At 41.1% G+C, this 21382-nt stretch overlaps 2 protein-coding genes across 5 annotated transcripts in view; one reads left to right on the forward strand and one right to left on the reverse strand.

Moving 5' to 3' along the window:
• The first annotated feature begins 2289 nt into the window (after positions 1–2289).
• Positions 2290–19432, forward strand: MDM2 (MDM2 proto-oncogene). 4 transcript variants are annotated; one of them, XR_013944950.1, is made up of 12 exons: positions 2291–2417; positions 3001–3073; positions 4926–5000; positions 5354–5487; positions 6457–6506; positions 7732–7799; positions 7940–8033; positions 10595–10755; positions 11043–11198; positions 12341–12418; positions 14005–14634; positions 17980–19432. XR_013944950.1 is itself a non-coding variant. In XM_080576207.1 (11 exons), exons 2-11 carry the CDS (start codon positions 3005–3007, stop codon positions 14572–14574), a joined length of 1452 nt encoding a protein of 483 aa, XP_080432333.1. In that variant the 5' UTR covers positions 2290–2417; positions 3001–3004; the 3' UTR covers positions 14575–19432. The 4 variants fall into 4 exon arrangements, 3 of the variants coding, with proteins under 3 accessions (XP_080432333.1, XP_080432331.1, XP_080432332.1); XM_080576207.1 differs by having other exon boundaries at positions 2290–2417; positions 10598–10755; positions 14005–19432; XM_080576205.1 differs by having other exon boundaries at positions 14005–19432.
• A 1274-nt stretch (positions 19433–20706) lies between these two features.
• Positions 20707–21382, reverse strand: part of CPM (carboxypeptidase M) — a 32865-nt gene continuing 32189 nt past the window's right edge. The window contains exon 9 of the mRNA XM_080576204.1: positions 20707–21378. Coding sequence (XP_080432330.1) covers positions 21145–21378 — 234 coding nt within the window. The 3' untranslated portion in view covers positions 20707–21144. The remainder of the gene's footprint in view (positions 21379–21382) is intronic.

Raw genomic sequence — 21382 nt, forward strand, 5'->3', positions numbered from 1 at the left:
AATGCACAGAGGTTGAAAACCTACTAAGGTATAGTGATGTCTCCTTTTCTTTTTAGGACCTTGAAGCAGTGAGGAAGTCAGCTCTTGTAACTATACAGGGTTATTACCCTTCAAGTAAAACCTTTAATTATGCTTGTCCAGAATTATCAAGCATAAGAAAATAATTGTGCATGTTGATGAAATACCACGCGCTGTCTTAGTGAGAAATGGGACAAAAGCGGTGCAGTACTTCACGTCAGAAAACATCCCCCTATCTTTAGCAAAGCACAGAGAGCATAATTTACCTACTAGCTGCCTCCTCTTACTTGAGATTAGTCTGGCTGAGAAAAGAGATAAGATTGTCCTTGAGGAGAGATAAAAATTCTAGACAGAAAAATTCTAGACATAAACTGTTCTTTTTTTTTTTTTTCTCTCTTAGCAATTAATGAAATGCCAAGGGAAGTTATTCTTTAAAGAATCACAATCTAATCACAAATACATTGGTCACAAGATGCATGTTGGCTAAGATGCTTGTTGGCTGAGAAGTGGAAAAAATAAAGTAATAGCAACCAGTTTAGTATTGGACTATATTAACGTAGAAAACTTAGTGATAATTTAAAAAGCACCTTTATATCCACATGGCCTGAGTAAAATAATACCATCTTTAAGACAAAATGTTCAGTAATGTGTTCAGTAAATGTTCAGAAGAACTAGATGAATACTCTATTTGTTTTACTTCAGTTCAGTAACATGCATTTTGTATAGGAATACAGTTTGTGTGCCACATCAGAACAAGTCTGAGCATTGATAAGGTTACTGTTCAGTGTTAGATCTACTGACCACTGCCATTAAGTTCAAACCTCTTGCATTTTTGTGTAGAAGTAATTGCTAAAGATCAAGCTAGCTAAGGATCTCAGTGATTTGTGTGCTGGATGGAAATAGGCAGATACCTAACTTTGCCAATGGCAAGACATTCCACTTAAAGCAGATGTCTGTTTGTCTTGAACCTCTGGTGCTAACAGAAGGTAAGCACACTCTGTGGAATTGGTGCAGCTTCTCCGCTGCCCATCAGTAGACCTTGAGCTTTACACTCTACAGGGATAACAAGCTCATCTTGAAAATCCATCATCACACAAGTATCTCAATTTAAACCGCTACAGGAATTTTTACAAGGTGACATTCTTGCTGAAAATCTGTCTCTGGCCAAAGGACAAGTCCAGGCAGCTATCCACTGCTTGTTTGGGCAAGTTAGTTGTCATGGGAAATCAGCGTTATTGAGTTGCGGCAGTGCTCTCTCTGCTATAGCTTACCTTCACACGCAATTTGCAGCACTCCTGTTCCTTAACAAATCTTTTCACTATTCAAATATAAGTTTTAAGTGTCATTGTGAGCAAACAATAAACCTGAGAATTAGAAAAGGGAGTCAGGCTGAAAACTAACCATTGTATAGTTGAAGTGTAGCAACGAATGAGTACCTGTCAAAATAACATTCTCCTAACTACCCCACATTTAGCAGAAATTTGAAATTACAGAGTAGGGAGATGACAGGAATATAGTTCACGTTGTCCATTTCTCTTTGGATGTAAAGCTTTTTGCTGCTTTCCTAAATATTGGTGAAAACAACAACAAAAGAACAAATGAGCATTGCAAATAGAATTGGTATCCAAAGGTGTCAGCCTATTCGCCAGGCGAGCAACACTTGACATTTTTGCCACTGAATTTACGTGGTCTATAAGCAAGCTTCCACCTTTTGGAGAGAAGTTGACATAAAGAGGCCTTCTCTCGTACGCACATGCTGCAGCTGGATTTACAAAAGCACAAGGTTAAATCAGAGGTCTCAAGGCTGTTTATACCAAAACAAAACAAAACGTGATGCTTCAGAACAGAACCGGCGGGCACGGCAGAGCTGCTGGTGGTGTCTGAGGCGAGGTTGGCGAGATAACCAACACCTGCCTGCAACTTTTAGCGAATTTTAGTGGAGGTGAGGCTCTGTAGGGGAAATTCAGACTCTTTGGGGCTTGCTATTAGCAACAAGCTCCGTCTCCTCGGTGCTTCAGTGCCACAACACGTTTTGTTTACCGCAACCCCACGGCTTCAGGGAGCGGCCGTCACCCTGACCACTGTCGCGAGGGGTTACGAGGGACGACAGCAAAGAAGAGACGGGGGCGAGAAAAACAAAAAGGGCCCCGGCCCCCGCTCTGCCTCCCTCCTCCCCACAGCCGCCGCTGCCAGAGTCGTCCCCCGCGGCCTGAGGCGGCGCGGCCGTTGCCCCGCGGCCATTAGGGGGCGCTGCAAACGCCAGCGCGCGGGGCAGGGCCGGGCAGGGCCGGGCAGGGCGGCCAAAATGGCGGCGTGGGGCGCGCAGCGCGCCCAGGCCCCGTAGGGCCGCCGGTTCTCCGCCCGCCGCGGGCCGTGCAGCGGAGCGGGCGCGGCTGGCGGTGCGTGGGGGGACCGGGGCGGGGGCTGGGGGGCCGCGGGGCCGTTCGGGGCTCGCTGGGGAGGATGGGGGGGGGGGGGGGTGAGGCGAGCTCCGCGGCTCCCACCCGCGGGAAGAGGGGGGGAAGGAGGGCGGCGGGGCCGGGGTGGGGATGTGGATGTGGGCGAGGGGGGCGCGGAGCCGCGGCTGCGTCCCGGGGCCGCCTCCCCCCCTCCTGCTGCCGCTGCTGGCGGCCGCCGTGAGTCAGCGGCGCCCGCCCCCCGCCGTGACTCGGCAGCGCCGCCGGTCATGCTCAGGCATGTCGGGCCGCGGCCGGCGGCGGAGCTAAGCCCCGACTTGCCTGCACTCGGCGGCGCTATTTAAAGCCAGGCACGGCTCGGTTCGGCACGGCTCGGCTCGGCTCGGTTCGGCACGGCTGCCCGGCGCCGGGCTTGGCCGAGGGCGGCGAGGTGAGCGGGCATCGGCGGGGCGGCGGAGCGCGCGCAGCCCGGCGGCCATTTGGCGGCGGCGGTGTTGTGTGAGGGGGGAAGCGGGGCTGTGGCGCCGCGTTACATGTGCTGGGGTTGTTCTCCCCCTAACTGCAGGCAAATGTGCAACACCAAGATGTCCGCCCTCACGGATGGCGCTGCTGTCACCGCCTCGGAGCAGGAGGCCCTGGTCAGTACCTCGGGTGGACGCGTGAGTGCTTCGCGGTCTCTCTGTGCGGGGTTTTGCCCTGTCAGTGCAGAAGGCCGGCCTTGCTCGGGCTGCGAGGCGTGCAGGAACGCCAGGTGAAGGTGGGCTCTCCTCTGGCTCGGGGTTGTGAAAGCGGATCTTTCTCATCCGCGGAGCTGAGGATGGTGCTTCAGGTCTAGGCTCTGTTTCCTGGAGACCCTTGGCGTTCAGGCTGCTTGCTTTCAAGGATTGTGTAGTCCTGTTTGATCTTGATAAGAATCCTGTGGTGAAACGGTTCCTAAGGTGTGGAAGATGGTCCGCTGTGCAGGACATACAGCGTTACTGAAATAATCTCGGTACAACTGGAGTTGGTTTTTTTTTTTAAGTTTGGCATTTTCACTTTCTGTTGTACCGGACTTCATAAGGAAGTTTTAGTAGGAGTCTTTGTGTTCGTGGCTTTGCATATTCGGGCTTTTTCACAGCACGGTGGCAGTTACGCAGTCCTGGCTGTGCCCTTTCACGAGGATGGAAGTGGCATACAACTTTGTTAAATATTGCAGTGTGGATGATGACAGCTTAACTCATTCCGTTTTTGTAGAAGGTTAAAGCCTGAAAGTGTAGACTGATAGCAGAACTTAAAAAAAAAATCCAAATAACAGAACAACAGAGTGTTCAGAGGGGGTTTTGTTGTTAGTTGGGTTTTTTTGTGTGTATGTGGTTGTTTTTTTTTTTTGTTCTTTTTTAAAGTCATAGTATGATGCTACCTAGTCTGCTGTCACATCTGCACGGGAGCAGAACCCTGCAGGTGTTGGGGAGGGAGGGCTTGGGGTAACGTCATCCCAGCTGACAGATCGAGTTGTGGATTCAGAGATATGAAACTGCATTGCATTCCTATCCTGAGCTGTATTTACTAGTCTAATAAGTTAGTGTTTGCTTCCTTTATGAAACTGCAGTATGTCCTGCATGCTGTAAGTAGCTGTAGCATTTAGGAAGGGAGTGAATAGACATGAAACATAGTCCACATTTGTTTTTCGTTTAAGTATAATTCTTGCAACTAATTTCTTGCTAATGCGTTACAACTAACAGTACATTTTAGTGCATATTTGAAATGGAGTATAGGAAAGTTTCCCCTCCTTCCTTAAGCATTTATTCTTTGCCTTGTATCTTATTTATGTTTTCCTGTAAGAAAGAAATTATAAAAATGTCTTTAGTCAGTTCTTAGAATGGCTTTGCTATGGTTAAAGGGGTGGTAGTAGTATTGCACCCAGAACCATCAGGCAGTGGTTACACAGGCATTTTGTTTGCAGTTGTGACATCCCCTGCAGCTTGTTCTCATCTCCTGCATTGTACTGGCACAGCTGTTCATGGAACAGTGCAAAAAAAAAAAAAAAAAGCAGGGGAGGGAGAGGAACATCTCCTCCCTCTGCCTCAGAACGCTGGCTGTTCATAGACTGGCTGCAGAAATAACTGCTGGCACGGCATGTGGGTGGGAGGGCAGAGGGCAATGTACAAGTCGGATTGATTGAAATACAATGGAAAGGACAGGGTCTGCTTATCCCAACTAAGAAAACTCTAAGGGGTAGAACCAGCTGGCCAGTGTGAAACCATAGATAGCCCCATAAACTGTCCCAGGAACCAGAGTTCTGCTTTGTCTCTCGCACTCTGGACCTAACAGTCGTAAAGGTCTTAAGTTTAACTTTGCAAAGCCAAAAACTTGGGAGTTGATAGGTTATCACTTAGTTGTGTCTTTTTTTATATGAGGTTAACACAGAGGGAGGAAACTAATCTGTATAAATAATGCTTTGTTTGGTGAACAGTTGTTGCAGACTGTTTTTCTTTCTTCATCCCCACATAGGTGAAACCAAAGCCACTGTTGTTGAAGCTGTTGAAGTTAGCTGGTGCGGAAAAAGACACTTTTACTATGAAGGAGGTGAGAACTTTTATTCAGTAAAGGTAGATGACAGTAAATATAGGGAGATTCTTCTTCTGTTCTGGGTGAATGAGAGGTAGTGAGTTTCACAAAAGGTGATGAGACAGGTTATTTTTTGAGTTCTGCTAACTCCTTAGGTAGTGTTCAGCAAGTTTTTCCGCTATATAAACAAAGGCTTTTATCTGTCCTTAGAATACTGGGAGAATAATAAAAATTGCAGCTCAAAGGGAGTTTTAATTAACTAGCGTGAGAGGAATAAATCTCAATTAATTTAATGTTTCCTCTTGTATTTGAACTTGAAACAGCAAAACCTGTGTATGTACTAATGTCTGTGTATGTGATTTCTTTTACAGGTAATATTCTATCTTGGACAATATATTATGTCTAAACAATTATATGATGAAAAAGAGCAACACATCGTGCACTGTGCAAATGATCTCCTTGGGGATTTATTTGGAGTAACAAGCTTTTCAGTAAAAGAACACAGGTAAAATTGAATTCTTCTCTGAGAGTCTGATTGTGAAATAAATAATGGAGAACATAATTCGTATGGCCTTTTATTAATTCTTTATATCTTGGAAGATGGTAAGCTCTTTCTTACGATTACTTCTCACCTGATCTAGTCTTTTTCTGTGAACTAATGTCTGTCTGTGTCTATAACCAAGAAATCTCACAATTTCCACAAACTGGAAGGGGTTACTGTAGCCTCAAACCATCCTAAGGTGAAATGGGAAAATTCTCTTCTGTAATGTAACAGCTATAAAGGGATTGCAGAAACAGTTAAGACTTTTGACTTGATGTATGGAGGCAATGCAAGTATACAAGTTAAGAGTGGAAAACTGTGGTACATAATCACAGTATGTTCTCCTGTTGAGAAATCATACCTCACTCCAGCACAAAGCTTCAGTATTTTAACATTTATTTTGAATAAATTGTCTTGCTGCAGAGTCTGTATGTACAGTCTTCTGAATCCTAACGTAAATCACAGTTGTGCTGTAAGTGTGGTTGCTTTGCAAGACTCCGTACAGATTGTCAGAAGTTCCAGAAAGAGTAATTTTGAATCACTGTTAGATTAGAAATAGATGCTGATTGTTAGGAGCTCGTTGTCAAAAGGATTATGACTCTTCTCCCAGAGTTTTCTGACTCCAAGTGAATTTAAAAAAATAATGCTCTTTTGACTCTATTGAGATGGATAAAATCTCTTCCCTTTCTTCAGAAAAGGAGAGGGGATCTGCTTGTTTTGAAGAGCAAAATAACAATGCTGAGAAAAACTTCAAGTCAGAATAACTGTTTTCCACATTTGTCATAGAAACTGGCTCGTTTCTTTGGGCGGTCTCCAGTTATCACAATAAAAGTTAATGCTAACACGAACAGCTCTCCAGCTAAATGTGCAACATATGTATGAATTCTGCAACCTAACTTGCAACATCTCTTTTTTTCTTTATCCCCATCTAAGGAGGGTATATTCGATGATTTGCAGAAACCTGGTAGCAATCAATCAACAAGGTAAGCCAGTTTGGGAAATAGTAGTAGGGAAAATACTGCTGGTGTTAATGTATCTTGCATGTAGCGATCAGATAACATCTGTCTCTCAATAATTAGCTGTTTAACTTTACACATTAGTGTCTGGAGTGATCGCAAATAATGGTGAATTAAAGCACAACACTGTTTTTTCTGGAAAGAAAACTGATTATGAGCAGCATTTTGGTAATTTTGTGGGATTTGAACTGGAACAAGCATAATCAAAACTGAACACAAACAAGACTGAATTGAAAAATTGCTTGTATTTCTTGCAGATAAAGCTTCTTATGTTGTTGAAGGCTTTAATACCAAAAATGCACTTCTTGAACTTGTGCCAACAATGAAATCAGTTCAAATGCTTCCTCTTCTTTCTGTTAGTGTCCTGGTTTTATTTGCAAAATTGAAACTGACATATTTAGAACTGATCACACTCGGATACACTGGCAGTGCTGAGTCCTCTTTAAGAGGTCTACATGGTTTTTAAGAAGTGGTAACTTTGCTGCAGTATAAATGCTCAATATAGCTGTAATTTTTGCCCGATGTAAGGAGCGAACCAGAAGTTAAATAATGTGTGCTGTTTTGTAAGTTAGTTCCTGAATCCATAGTAAGAGATACCCTTTGGTTTTGATTCTTTCTGGAGGTACGTCTTCTGAATGGCTGTCCTCATTACCCCTTATTGTTATGGTAGCAAACTTAAATTTATCTTTTTTTTTTTCTTGGAAGATAATTGATTAATTCAGTGTCCATCTGTTAGTCAGGAGATACAATTAACAACACTCAAATTTTCTTCTGTTGAATGTCTTTTGAATGTAATGTTCCCATGAAATGATAATTAGTAAAATATACTCTATAGAAGTGTAAAAATACTTCCATGTATGTTATTTCATACCTGCACAATCACAGCTAATGAACAACTTTCATTTGGAGGCATTTATAATAGAATTCAGAGGTACTTGGCCATTGGGATTCTTTCCTCCTCCCCATTTTCCCACTTTCATAATATTACAGCAGAAGTGCTGCGCAAACTTGGAAAGCAAGGGAGCGGTGTTGCGTTTTAGGTTGTCACGGAATGTCTGGTTTGTAAGTTCTGGTCAGAACTTTGTAAATGCTGGGTGCAGTTGACTTCTCCCTGTTACTTTTGCTATAATATTTTTGAGCTTGAAGTTGACTTTTTCTGCTGTGCTAACACGTGGTTTTGTTTTGTTTTCAGACTGTACACTTGCTGACACACCTGAGGTTGATGCCAGATTTCAGCTTGAGAAAGAAAATGTTTTAAAGGTAATCTTTCAATTTTTTACGTTCTGAGATGTAAATTCTGTTTCATTTCTATAGTGTCAGTGGCTTGGATGCAGTTAGAATAATTCTAGCGTTTTACCTCATATTCATATTCGGGCTTTTTCATTACTTCTGTTAATCAGGAATCCATGCAAGAGTTAGAAGAGAAGCAGACTTCATCAAATGTGTCTTCCCGACCAACATCATCATCTAGGAGGAGAACACACAGTGAATCCGGTATGTGCAGATCAACGATGCAGAGCTTTCAATGTCACGGACACTTGGGAAACAAGTACATTCTGTTACCTCACTGACTTGGAAAGATGCTAACAAACACTATCTATGTTCCTCTGCATATCTAAAACAAAATCTTCAATCTGGAAGAAGTACAGGATTGCTTGCATTGCTCCAGTGTCATGTTACAGTTTGGATTTCGGGAACTGTTAGTAAGATGATAGAATAATTTGTTCCAGGGATCTGTTCAACTTGTTCAACTTGTTCACATTAGCAGGACGTAGTCCATTGTGCTGTCTTCATGATGAGAACACTTCTATTTGTACTGATGTTTTCAAATGTGTTTCAAGTCCCTGTGTAGATAGCCGCAACATTTTACATGTTGTTTGCGCTCTGAAAGCAGTTTTCATTGGATTTCAGATGGTGATACGGACTTGAAAGGTCCAATAGTAATACCAGATTATTTTGGATGTTCTTTAAGCACTTTGTAAAAAGTCTGGCCACTTAAGCATTGCATTTGTCTCCAGTTCCTCTTTATTATGGTTATTTAATAATCACTGGCAAATACGTTTTCAAAGCATGGAGTGTTTCTTCTGAGAATTGGCAAATAGCAAGTTGGTCAGCATAAACCTGTATAACATTAAGTTGCTCAATGGATGCGTTCTCTATACAGTTCAACTTGAACACTATTTCAGATTCCTTATGGTAGTTTGTTTCCTTGCTCACTTTCATTACCTCATGACTTGACACCTGTACTTAACCTGGGCAGTGATAACCTTCTGTCATTGCATAGATACTTCTTTTTTTTTTTTCTTTATTTTTTTTCAGTTGCTTGGGAACATTTTAAAGTTCCTCAGCATTTATGTAGTGTTTTTTTCTGTGTTCATCATAGACCACTGTTTTTGTTAGCCAGTCCAAAAACTGTGCTGTTTTGCTGAGCAGTTTGCACTAAATTAAAAGAACATTTAATGTTGTAACAAAAACTGGTGAAGGGATGGAAAGCTGCAGTTAAGCATCATAACCTGTAATATTTAGGCATGACCCAGAGCACGTAAGGTCCTGTGTTGTGCTTACTTATTGTAGGTTTGATTATTAACTCGTGTCTTTGCATCCATTTATTAGTTTGTTACAACCTTAAAAGTTCTTTTAATATAGTGTTTTTATATACACTTTTTTTCTAATTTATAGGAAATCTTCCTTTTAAGCCACTATTCTTGTTAAATTATGATGGTAGCGGCTCCTTTGGAGCCGCTTATATAGTGTATAGAAACCTTGTGGTGGTACAGTATCAGTACAGCATGGAGCCATGACAACTAAATGAGGACAACGATGGACAGGAGCAACCCTTGGGCCTTGGGGGCTCCAAATGTGGTGGGGCTCTCAGGGCGGAAAAAGAAAAGAGAGGGGCTGAAGAAGCACCAAGGGAAAGTAAGAGAAGTCTCAAAGTATGTACAAGTGTTTTGTTCTCTTTTCTTTTACGATGAAAGATTCAAGGCGTGGAGACTGGTGGATTGGCAGTGTGTTTCGCAAGGCCAGGGCAAAGCTGGGCAATGAAGGGTGTACGCAGAGGGCGCCTGTAGGGGGCAGCAGGCCCGTGTTGAACCACGTTGTCAGTCCTCTTGGGGAACTTTCACTCCACTGCACATACATACTGACTTTGCTATGCCTTTTTAAGAAAATTGTTTGATATCAAACACACCAAAAGGCAGTGGAGCTGAATTTTGACTTACCTACCCCTAAAATGCTGTCCCCCTACTGCTTATGCTGCTCTAGATTGTTGTATCAAAGCATGATATATTTAAAAAGCATTGCTTTTTGGCCTTCAAACTAAGCATATATAATAAGCACAGCTTAAAGCAATGTTTTCATGGTTCAATTTTTACACTGTGTGTTAGCCTTGAAGATTTTCTTGCTCATGTGTTGTCAAAATCATTCGCGTAATGTTTTGTTTCAAAAATTCCAACGAGTAAATACAATTGCATATAGTGCAGCTCTTAATTGATGGGTTTGCTGAGGTATCTGAAACTTGAACCTGAACGTGCCTTCTTGCCTAGCTCGAGGTCCTTCTTAGACGTTTGACCTGGGAGCAAGTTGCTCATCTCTGTCCAAATTCTGGGACGGGCTAGCAGGCCCCCTGAAAGTGTCTTTCTGTCATATGACTGTAGGGGGAGCTCCTACAATTAAAATCTTAACTCCATTCCTTAAAGTCAGTAGGGATTTAATGTGTATCATGTGTGAATTGGGGTAAAAATGCTTCAAAATTTGCAGTAACTTTATTTCCTGCGTGTGGAGACTGCCATTTACAAGCTGTACAGATAGGACAAGTGGGGAAAGACAGTTTCTGAATTGCTATTTTCAGGAATGTTTCACACCTCGTGTTTCTCAGTGTTACTGTCTTCTTTCATTTGTTTTTGGTGCCTTTTTCTATAAAATAATACTGGATAACTTTATATTTCTTCGATTGCTACATAAGTATATTGTATTTTAAGCTGCTGTTACGAACATTCACAACTGAACATTGCATAGATATTTTTGGAGTAATAAAAATTCTTGAATATGCCCAGAAGAAAATTCTTCAGATGATCCGCATGCTGACAGAAGAAAACGACACAAGTCAGACAGCATTTCGTTGACATTTGATGAAAGTCTCTCATGGTGTGTAGTCAGTGGGCTGTGCCGTGAAAGAAGCAATAGCAGTGATTCAACAGATTCTCTTTCCATTCCTGTAAGTCAAAACGTATTTTTTTGCGGCATAGATTTTTAAGTTTACCAAGCTATAACCAGTTTGTCTCATAAGTGCTGTTCCATCTAACAGTGGCTATTCTTATTTCTACTATAGCTAAGTAAACTGGGTAGGTTTTTTTTGTTTTTTTTTTAATAATTGTAGGAGATATCTGTCTCTTTAACACTATCTTAAGGAGATACTCTTTTAAGGAGATGCTCTCTTAACAGTGATGATTATGGGTATGGACTACTGAAGTTGACCATCTGTTTCCTTTCTTTTTTATTCAGGATCTTGATGCCAGTTCACTAAGCGAAAACTCCGATTGGTTTGACCATAGTTCTGTTTCAGACCAGTTCAGTGTAGAGTTTGAAGTTGAATCTATTTATTCAGAAGACTATAGCCATAATGAAGAAGGACAGGAGCTCACAGATGAAGATGATGAGGTAATTCTTTTTTCTTTGACCGGGGGGGGTGGCAGGGCTAAGGAAAATTAAAGAAAATTATGTTGAAATTCCAACAAGAAGCAGCAGTAATTCTTCAGGAGTGCTACATAACAAATTGCATCCAGTCCTTGATTAAAACAAGTTATGTTTTGTGCAGTTGGGTCACCACTGGGTCACCCGTCAGTCCAGTAAGCAGAACAATGCTGAGGCATTCCATAGGCTCTCACACAGGCTTTTGGTAAAAGTCTGTCTGGCAAATTTTACTCACTAGCTGTTGATGGCATTCTGTGTACCTGAGTCTATTCTTACATAATTACAGAAGCGTTACTTGGACACATGTTGAGCTTTTGACAACAGTTTCCATTGATAAGGAAAACTTTCCTAGTAAATCTTTGCAAAGTGATATTTCTAAGTCATTTGCTTCCATTAATATAGATGCTTCGTAGAGATAGGCTGGAATACAATTTTAGAAATTTTCATTAGGAGGCAAAAAGATTTAAAATAGTTACTGGCATCATTTTTGAGAGACCAAGCTATCTGGAATGTCAGGAGGGAAGCAGATTTTTTTTTCCTGTGTTAGTTTTCTGTTACGTAAGAGCTAAATTGGCTCCTGGCAAGATCAGGTAAGTACCAAAGGTAGAATCAGACAGGGATATAAATGATTGTAATTCATGACAGGGGAGGAATGGGACTGTCTGTACTGATTTACTGTGGGTTAGAGTGCTGCAGAGAGGTAAGATAGAGGTTGGAGGAAGAAAGGGTTGAGGTGCGCCTCTTCCCCCAGCAGCAGAAGAGCCCAGAACTGGACACAGTATTCCAGGTGTGGCCCCACCCCTGCTGAGTAGGAGAGAAGGAACCCCTCTACTCTAGAAGGCAGTTCCTTCTATCTGTCTTGTCTGTTTTTCTTTCAAATCACATGTTCCAAGCGTGAACAGATTCCCCACACCCCCCACGCCACCCCCTGTCAGCTAACCATCAGGTTTTGTGGAGTTGCTTGCTAGCTTCTAGCTTTTTAACATAAACAGAGCATATACACTATTTTTTATTTCATTTAATTAAAAGTGATCTATCAGAAAACAGATTCTTAATTGAATACCAAAACCAGTAACATCAATGCTTCTTTAATTTTAAATTTAAATTAGGTGTATCAGCTGACTATTTATCAGGATGAAGATAGCGATGCTGATTCATTCAATGAAGATCCAGAGATTTCTCTAGCCGTGAGTAAAACATTAACTGGCAAAGCATCATAAGTTGGGTGAACTGACGGTCGATCAAGGCGTATAGAAGAATTCAATCGTTACCTGTGATTTTTAAAAAATAAAGTTGCCTTTTATTTTCCCCATGCTTGAGGATTCCAGGGCAGTAGTTTAATTACTGAACATGTGACCACTTATGAACATGGGTATTTTAAAAATGGTTTTAGTGAGGTTCCTGAGCCATTGAAAATAATACTAATTTACAGTTTCACTGACTTAATGGGAGGAAATTATTTGAAGCTTAAATTTGCCTTTTTACACAAAACGGGGGGGGAGGGGGTGGAACAAAAAAAAACCCACAAGAGAACAACAAAAAAAAACTTGTAAGTTTACATATATTTTTAAAAATATACGTCATATATTTTAATATATGTCTGTTTTCTTCCTATATAGTCTTCTTGTAGTTCATAATACCTAGTTTTATTGTCCAGCCTGAATAAACAAATCTGTAGCATAGAGAAGAAGAAATTCAGGGTTTTGGAGCAATAGATAGAGACATGAAAAAATGACACGCTAAAATAGAAAGTTGGTGGTTTTAATAAAAGATTTATAGTTTAATATCTTTGTAGTTTTAGATTTATACATTTTTTTAGTTTAGGTCTTTAATAAAAGATATATAGTTGCTTTTTCATCGTAGAAGCTTGAGTACAGCTGTTTTACAAAACCATCTGAAATGTTTGTCCCTTGGTGGTCTGCAGGACTTGAGGGGCTTGACTATACGTGTGAAACACGGGGCTGGCCATACATACATCGTGCTGCTTATGTATGGAAAAATAGGGAAAAATTTATGTTTAGGAATTAAAGTTAGTCTCAAACTTTTGATGTCTCTGATGCTTTTCGGAGCTCGAACCAAAAAGCATTTCAGATGTTCCAAATAAGTAGTGTTTTGGTTTGTTCTGGCACCCCACCCCTGCCACATGCGTTATTTCTAAGGAGAGTACTTCTCCTTAAAAATGAAGTTTGTTTTTAATGAGATGATGTTTGTTTGTGGTATAGCGTATGGAGTAAGCTCTGACACAGTGAGGCATCTCTTCCTAACTGGCTCGTTGTTTTCTATGCTGTGTAATTTACATTCTGCTGTGTCAGAGTGCCCTCACCCGGCCGTTTTGCAGACCAGCAGTTTAGCTTTCCCCAGGTCAAATGTCCCTTCAGTCTTGACCAGTTTCTAGTTCAGAAGTTTGTTGTTGAAACTCATGGGAACAGTGCCCGTTTTATTACAAAAGTTTTCTGTGAAGTTCTCTGAAGACTTTTATAGACTAGTTTCTTCAATTTTGTCTAAAACTAATAAACCATTATTATTCCACCTCTATTTTCATTTTACAAATCTACTGCAAGAAGGAAGAAAATCAGAGTCTTATAAAAATGAGGCTGTTTTAATGCAGGACAGTAAAATGGTCAGACACCCAGTGGAAGTCTTAAACTATAAACATGTTGATAGTTCAAGATCACTGGTATTTTGGCAGTAATAAATTCTTTATAATCTCTCTATACTTCAGTTGTAAGCATTCCAAGTAGCTTAAGCTGTTTCAACCTTTAATTTACTCAAGGATTATTGGAAGTGTCCTGAATGCAGCGAAATGAATCCTCCACTTCCACGCCATTGCCACAGATGCTGGGCCCTTCGAGAGGACTGGCTTCCTGATGAGAAGAGTGAGAAACTGGCAAAGAGCAAATTAGAAAGTTCTTTCCACCTAGAATCTGAAGAAGGTTTTGATGTACCTGACTGCAAGAAAGTAAAAATGACTGAAGATAAAGAATCACCGGTGGAGGAGAATGAAGATAAAGCAGTACAAATATCCGAGTCCCAGGAAAGTGAAGATTATTCTCAGCCATCTACATCTAGCAGCATGTTTTGCAGCAGTCAGGAAGACTACAAGGAACCCGAGAAGAGAGAAATGCAAGGCAAAGAGGAAAGCGTGGAGTCCAGTCTGCCTGTTAGCAGCATAGAACCCTGCGTCATATGCCAAAGTAGACCGAAAAATGGTTGCATAGTACATGGCAAAACGGGACACCTCATGTCGTGTTTCACATGCGCAAGGAAGCTGAAGAAGAGGAACAAACCGTGTCCGGTGTGCAGACAGCCTATACAGATGATCGTACTAACTTATTTTGGTTAGAGCCACGTTGAGTGAAAAGCAGCAGAAGGAACGTTATAAACTGGTACCACAATTAAGAGAGTAAGAAACTATTTTTATATACTTACTGGCAGATGAATATTTTGGGTGTCTTTGCGTTTGGTAAGAGAAGTCGTTATTGAAATAAATGCACTGGAATTGTTAAGTTTAGCCTAATGCTCATTAGTCCACTTGAATATTGTAAGTCCCTCTCAACAGAAGTAACCAATTCGTACTGGGTACTATTTGCCTTCCCAAGTGTATTACCGTACATCAAAGGTAGCAACGTTTGTATTACTGGATTGGTCACACATTAAAAACCCAAGTGCAGTGATTAACAGAGGAAGGACATTCTGAAGAATTCATTTAAAGTTGGTTCCTCCTGTTACAAAGAAAGGGGATTCTCTACATTCCAGTATCTGTTGCCTAGTGAAGACACCAGGCAGAATCAGAAACCTCGGAATAAGTCAATAAAACAACAAAATAGAGCCTTGTCTCCCACATTCCCCAAAAACAAGATTCTCTAAAAGGGAGATCTTTTGGATACATACCTGGAAACGGGCGAAGTTGTGATAGAAAATAACATTTAAAAATTTGCGAACAGAAAAGGGTACTGTGTCTTGTTCAAAATGTGCATTGTGAACTTCAGGGCTCTATGAATATGTCCTGAGAAGAAGTCGTTGACCAGTTAGTCTTAACAATTACCTCTTAAATATACTGAGAAACAGACTTCTAAAATACTCTGTGGTTTGGCAGTCTGTACTGTCCTGGTTACTTTAGCAGAGCGTGAGCGATGTGAACAGGCAAGGTAAATGAAGGAGAGCTTACATTAAGTCAGGCAAATAGGTGATATTGGGCAATGTTTGAATTTTCTCTGCACTTGTTTTTGACTTCAGTAGCGTGGCACACAGCTTGATCACTCTGTTCGCTTGAATAAAAATAGTGGAAAAAAATATATAAAAAATCCACCTCTGGAATCTGCAGAAACAAATGAGCTCTGTAGTTCTGTTTCACACTGTTTGTTTGGTTTTGTTAGTTTGTTTTTAAGTTCAGCAGTCTTTCTGACTTGTGCTGTTTTTATCTGTACCATAAGAATTTTGAAAATCTCTTGCAAGGTGTTTGGTTGAATCAACGTTTGTCTGAGTTGGATCTGTCCTTACTGCTTTTAGCTCTTGTCTCCGCACTGTACTTTGCCAAAAACTTTGTGAAATTTACCAGTTCCTTTATTAAGAAGTCTAGTAGCTTAGTTCTGTGGTGCATTCAGAGGGGGTAAGGAGAATATTTTTGTTTGGTGACGTTCTAAAGATGTAGCTAGCTTACTCATCTGAGCTGTTCTTCGGACGGGGAGTTTATGTAGCAGTGGGTTGTGTTTATTTCTTTGGAGAGCTACATTACGAGAGGACTTGTGTGTTCTCAGCAGCTTGTTGTTTGTTCACCTAGTTGAGCTAATATTTGAAAGCTACTACTAAAAGATACTGATATCTCTGAGGCTTTTTTTTTTTTTTAGTTCATTGTAACTAAACAAAAACCATAAGACGTCCTGTGTTTCTTCAAAGGAAGAATTGTCCACACGCAGATGTCTTGTTCTTGCAAGTTGTGAAGTGGCAGCTGCTGGTTGGAAGCTGTTACAGGCTTTGGTCAGCACGAACCTTTCAGCTGGGTTTTGGCAGTCCTTCAGCCTGAGGTGGAAGAGTCGTTTCAGCAGATACTGAAAATTTTCAGCTAGCAGTGCTCCTAATACATGGTTACCTGCCTTAATTGACGTTGATTTCTATTTATTTTCTGTATTTTTATTTGATAAACTGAAGTACAGTACAGCTTGCAGAGGCTATCCCATTGCACCTGCAGGTCAGAACTGAATGGTGGTCAGATGGGGCTGGAGTGTGCAGTTAACAGAGTTTGCAAACTCGTACATTCAGGGAAAGCATTGATGAAGTGGGGAGTGTGCTTAAAATCTTCATCCCTTGCATTGTCTCTTATGTCTGAGGCTTTTTTAGTTTGATCCTTCCCTACAGTCACTGTAGCGGCTGTGTAACTGCGGTCGTGGGGAGCGCCCAGATCCTGCTGGGACAAATGGTGCCGTCCTGGTCTTCCAAACCCTTTAAGTGCTCTCCTTATGTTAAAAAAATAAATAAATAAAATACTTCAGCTCTCAAAGATGCATGTATGGTCACAGCAGTGATCTTGCTGTTTGCAAGTACTCAGCTTTTTTGCCTTCAGAACCAATCCCATTAAAGCTTTCTGCTTTGGCATAAAGTAAAATGAAAGCATTCGGCACAACAATTTTTTCCTTGTATGCTAAAAGACTTTACATCCTCAGCACGTCTTCTGTAGTGGAAGATAGCCCTGGAAATACCCTCCACTCCATGGAATCCCAAGGAAACAGGTACTTTTGGTGCCTGCTTCCTTGGCCAAGCTACTGTGTCAGAGCGATTTTATTTTATTTTTAATTATATTTTCTGGCCTAATATTATTTTTAACAGCTAGTAAGTTTGTGTGTTCTTGAGCTTTGTTTTTTGTGTAGAAGCGTGCCTTACAAACGAGGGAGTGCTGAGTGTCGGCATCGGTCTCATCTCCTGTAGGAGAAGTTTGTGACTTTTGCCTTGTACTGCGGACCAAGACCCAGGCTGAGAACGGGTGTTTTGTCCAAAATGCTGAAATCTTGGGGCTCGTCTCCATGCAGCCGCTCTGAATGCACGCTGTGACACCCAAGAAGGGGATAATGGTGACCAGCCTTTGCTTGTTGCCCTGTTCTTTTTGGCACAGGTACAAGTGCCTGTCCTTGGGTAGCGGTGCAAAGGTTGACATTTATTCTTACGTGGTGAGGTGTATTTAATATTGTATACGTTTTAATTTATTGCAGTTTGTAAATATTCTTGTGCTTGTAGTTAGTGTTTTGAGCTTTAATTTATTGAATTAGCCTTCTGGTACAGGTGTAGATAAACCAATATGCGTGCTGAGTGAATCTCAGTTACAAGGAGACTTTAAGAAATTGTAGCATTAAAAACAAAGGTCGGCAGAGCTATATTCAGACTAAGAGCAACATACAAAGACTTGCGTCGTCTTCTTTTCTCCTTCCCTTAACACAATTTCTGTGTTGAAACTGTACAGCGCGTATTAGAGGTGGAAGCCGATGCTGCATTAGCATGGTGGAAATCCTTTGGTGGTGCGTTCTGTTGGAACGCTTTGCCGTCTCCAGACACTGCTCCCTTGTGTTGTTAACGCTGGGGGTCACTGTATGAAGATGCGACATGGTGAGAGGCTTCCCAGTCAAAATCTACACCGAGTGGTAATTTCTCTCTCCTTTTGATCAAGGAGATCAAGGCTGAAGGAATGGCCAGATACTTGGGAAATTTGAAAGTATACAATGTCTGTAATTGTCTTGGTGTATTTCTTCGTGCACTTCAGGTCGACAGTATTTAGGTGCAAACGCTGCAAGGACTCGCATTTGTACAAGAAGACCACTTTTGGATAAAATACGACTTCTTCACTTCAACCAAGAAGGCTAAGTGCAAAGTGGAGTACCCAAGACAGGTGCCAAAACTGCTGTTTCAGCATCTGACACTTCCCCAAAATGCTAGGACTGTTGAATGTTAAAACAGTTGAGAAAGTTCACTTAAAATTTTTTCCATTACAAGCCTGTTGCCTTTCTCTTTTAAAAAAAAAACTTGTCGGGGTGAAGCAGGTAGCTGGGTTGCCGATTGTATTGCGCATCCACTCTGCAAGGACTGTCAGCGTAGCGCACCCACCGCCTGCTGTGTTCACGGCGCTGCCTGGCAGCCCAGAGGAAGTCCGCGCCGTGCTGCGTTGCACAAGAAGCTTTGGCTGCCCCCTTCAGCTAGGAGTTTGATTTAGAAACCGGTAAACACACTACAAAATTTAATTGATGGGGTGTTCTCTTTATTTCTAACAGCCTAGTACAGTTGTATCACCGTGTTCCGTTTTCTGTTATTTTGTTTAAATGTCACTGTGTGAAATTTCTGTATGGGTAAGAAAACACATGGAAGACTTAGGGCACATTTTTTCCCCCAAAATGAGGGGAAAAAACAGTTCCTCATTCTTGCAGAAAGCATCAGCAAGAATAATTTTCAGAAAACCATTCTCTTACACAGAGAGAGTGGTATATCTTATTTTTTGGGTTACTTAGTTTAAAGTTCGAGCAAGCAAAAGAGTAAAAAAAAAAAAATAAATCAACCCCCAAGCGTGGGCTTAAGGTATTTTTTTTTTTAACAATAGACTGAACTTACTGAAAAGGAAAAATTGTTGCTTTCAACTAATGTGTACTTGCTTTTATTTACCACAGCGACACTGAAAATTTGAATGTCTCTCTGTCATCCCTATTGTACGTGTAAAAGTTGTGGGTTATACTTCAGAAGGTGTTCTCTCCCCTTTTAGTAGATGTTGCTTTAAGTTAACAGCCTGACTTTCAAGGGGCAGGTTTTCCTGTTTGTTTTTTTTGCGAAATTGATGGCAGTCAGCATGAAGATTACATAATGCCTAAAATAACAGATCGCTTTTCCAAAAGCAGAGTCTTACTTTGTTGTCTGACTGTGCAGAGTTGGAATTGTTATTAAATAGAGAGTTTAATAGTGAAGTTAAATAACTATGCAATTTTGCCACCACGCATAGGTTGCCGAACACACGTGCGGTGACGTGTGTGAACCTTGTAGCTAAGCACCGCACGTCCTGCTGCGTCCAGTAGCCGTTCACGTGCAGCTGTCCACTCAAATCGCACCGCGCGTAGTTCCCTTTGTGAGAAGAATTTTCATGTGTATTGCATTTATGTGTTTTGGTTTCAGTCTTTCTGAGAAAATTAACTATGATGGCTAAGAGCTTTAAATAAAGATGTGTTTATATGCTCCTTAGTGCTTTTTTTTTTCATGTCAATGATTTTTTTTTTTCTGTTAAAGTTCTCCTACTTGATTTTCATATGGCCTCTTAATTCTGTGAAACAACAGTGCAGCTTCTTTCTCCCCTCACTTGGCTGGTAGCATGGAGTCGTCGCTCATGTTCCTGCTTTTGGAATATTTTGAACTTCAGGGTGCTCTAGCTCCTGCTATATGTAACAGAACTGGAACCAAGCCTCTCTGGAGGGATTAGTGGATAATTGGTTATGGCTCTGACTAGTAAACACTCCACAACATTTAAAAGGGGGAGAAAGGTAGAAAATTCGAATGGATGAGATACAACAACCAAAGACAATGACACAACAGTATCTCACGTACATTCTGTATGTAATGAGATGCCGTTCTGAGTGCATTGGTGTTTCAATACCAAAGGTGTATTTACACTTAGGCTGGGACCCACGGCCCAGCTGGTCTGTCTTGATGTGAAACACAGGAGCACCTTTGCAGTAGCAGTAGTACACTTCAAAATCTACTTTTATCAAAAGATTTACTCTGTTCCTGCATTTTTGATTTACTGTGTGCAGGAAAATGTAGATGTTTCCAAAGATAATCTCTTCTGGCTGCTTTTAAAACTGCTTAAGGAAACTAGCAGCAGATGAAGCTTCAAAATAAACACATGCGGTGACACTGACTTCACTTGGTAAAGTCTGAGTTTGCTGAACAGCTTCACAGTGCCTTGAAAATGGTTTACAACTGACCAGGTGAAAGGAGTCTGCTAAATCTGGACATGCTAGAGCACTGTTAGCACAGCCCTTAGAAACCAGCTGCTGTACAAGGTTTGCTCCTGCTGAATTGCACCTTCCAGCTTCTGCTGTGCAGAGGCCAGGCATGAGACAAAGAGGGAGGTAAGAGGGCTGTAAAACATGCTTAAAAAAACAACAAATAGCTGAAGTTATTTAGATTGAAAATTTGTGAGTTATGGTTCTACTCTGTAACACATTCAGTTTAAAAAAAAAAAAGGCAACTGTATAAAGCTGTAGGGGGCTGTCTCTATGTTGCTTTCAGTAGTTCTGTCTTAGAGGAACGGTTTTCCAGAGACCTACGTTACTGTCTTTCGCCTGATGGCACAGGCTATCATCGAGCTCCGGCAGCATGGCCCTTGGGCACTTACATATGGTTATTTATTTCCATCTTCTTTTCTTCCAACATGTGTTACCAATCTTAGTTCAGCCCCGATTGGTCTCATTTGTCTAGACAAGAAAGAGCATTCTTAAAAATGCCATTCTTCATTTATAGCAGTGGCTTTATTACAAGAAATTAGGATTGAGCTACTTGCTTACAGTTGTGTGGGCACATGAACTGTTAGTTCAACACTGAAACAGTTTGAAACACTGGCAGTACAAGCCTAGACTTCTTTTGAACTCTGGCAAGTTCTTCAAAATATGTGTAACTACCTGCATCAAAATTCTACAATTACCTCCACAGGCTGTACAGTACTTCTGTAGAGTAAAATATTTACTCCAAATATGTAGAAAAATACGATAGTCTATTACAATTAAAGTACAACATTTGATTGTCAAGGCAGTAATTTACAAAATACAATAAACATGATTATAAATCTGAGAAGTCGGTTCATAAAAACATACATTCTTTTACATACACAATTTCTTGTTTCAAAAGCCACCTTGGTGCAGGAAGATTTTGCCCTGTCACGTCATCCCTGACTTTATTTGAAAAGTAGAATCACGGCGGCCATTAAAACCAAGATGTGTAGAGTTGGTTTTACCGCAGCTGAAGAACGTTCAAGCTCTTGGTACAAGGGCGTTTTAGGACACGAAGCAGGTCTTGTTCTGATAGAGACTTCTGAGAAAGAGAAGTCTTGTTTCAAAGCACTGAAGTTACCAGTGTTATCACGTATTTCCACTGTCTTCAGCATCGACTTGAATCCAGGTACAGTAGCCTAG

This window comes from Anser brachyrhynchus (genome assembly GCF_964034855.1).
Source record: "Anser brachyrhynchus genome assembly, chromosome: 1".
NCBI lineage: Eukaryota > Metazoa > Chordata > Aves > Anseriformes > Anatidae > Anser > Anser brachyrhynchus.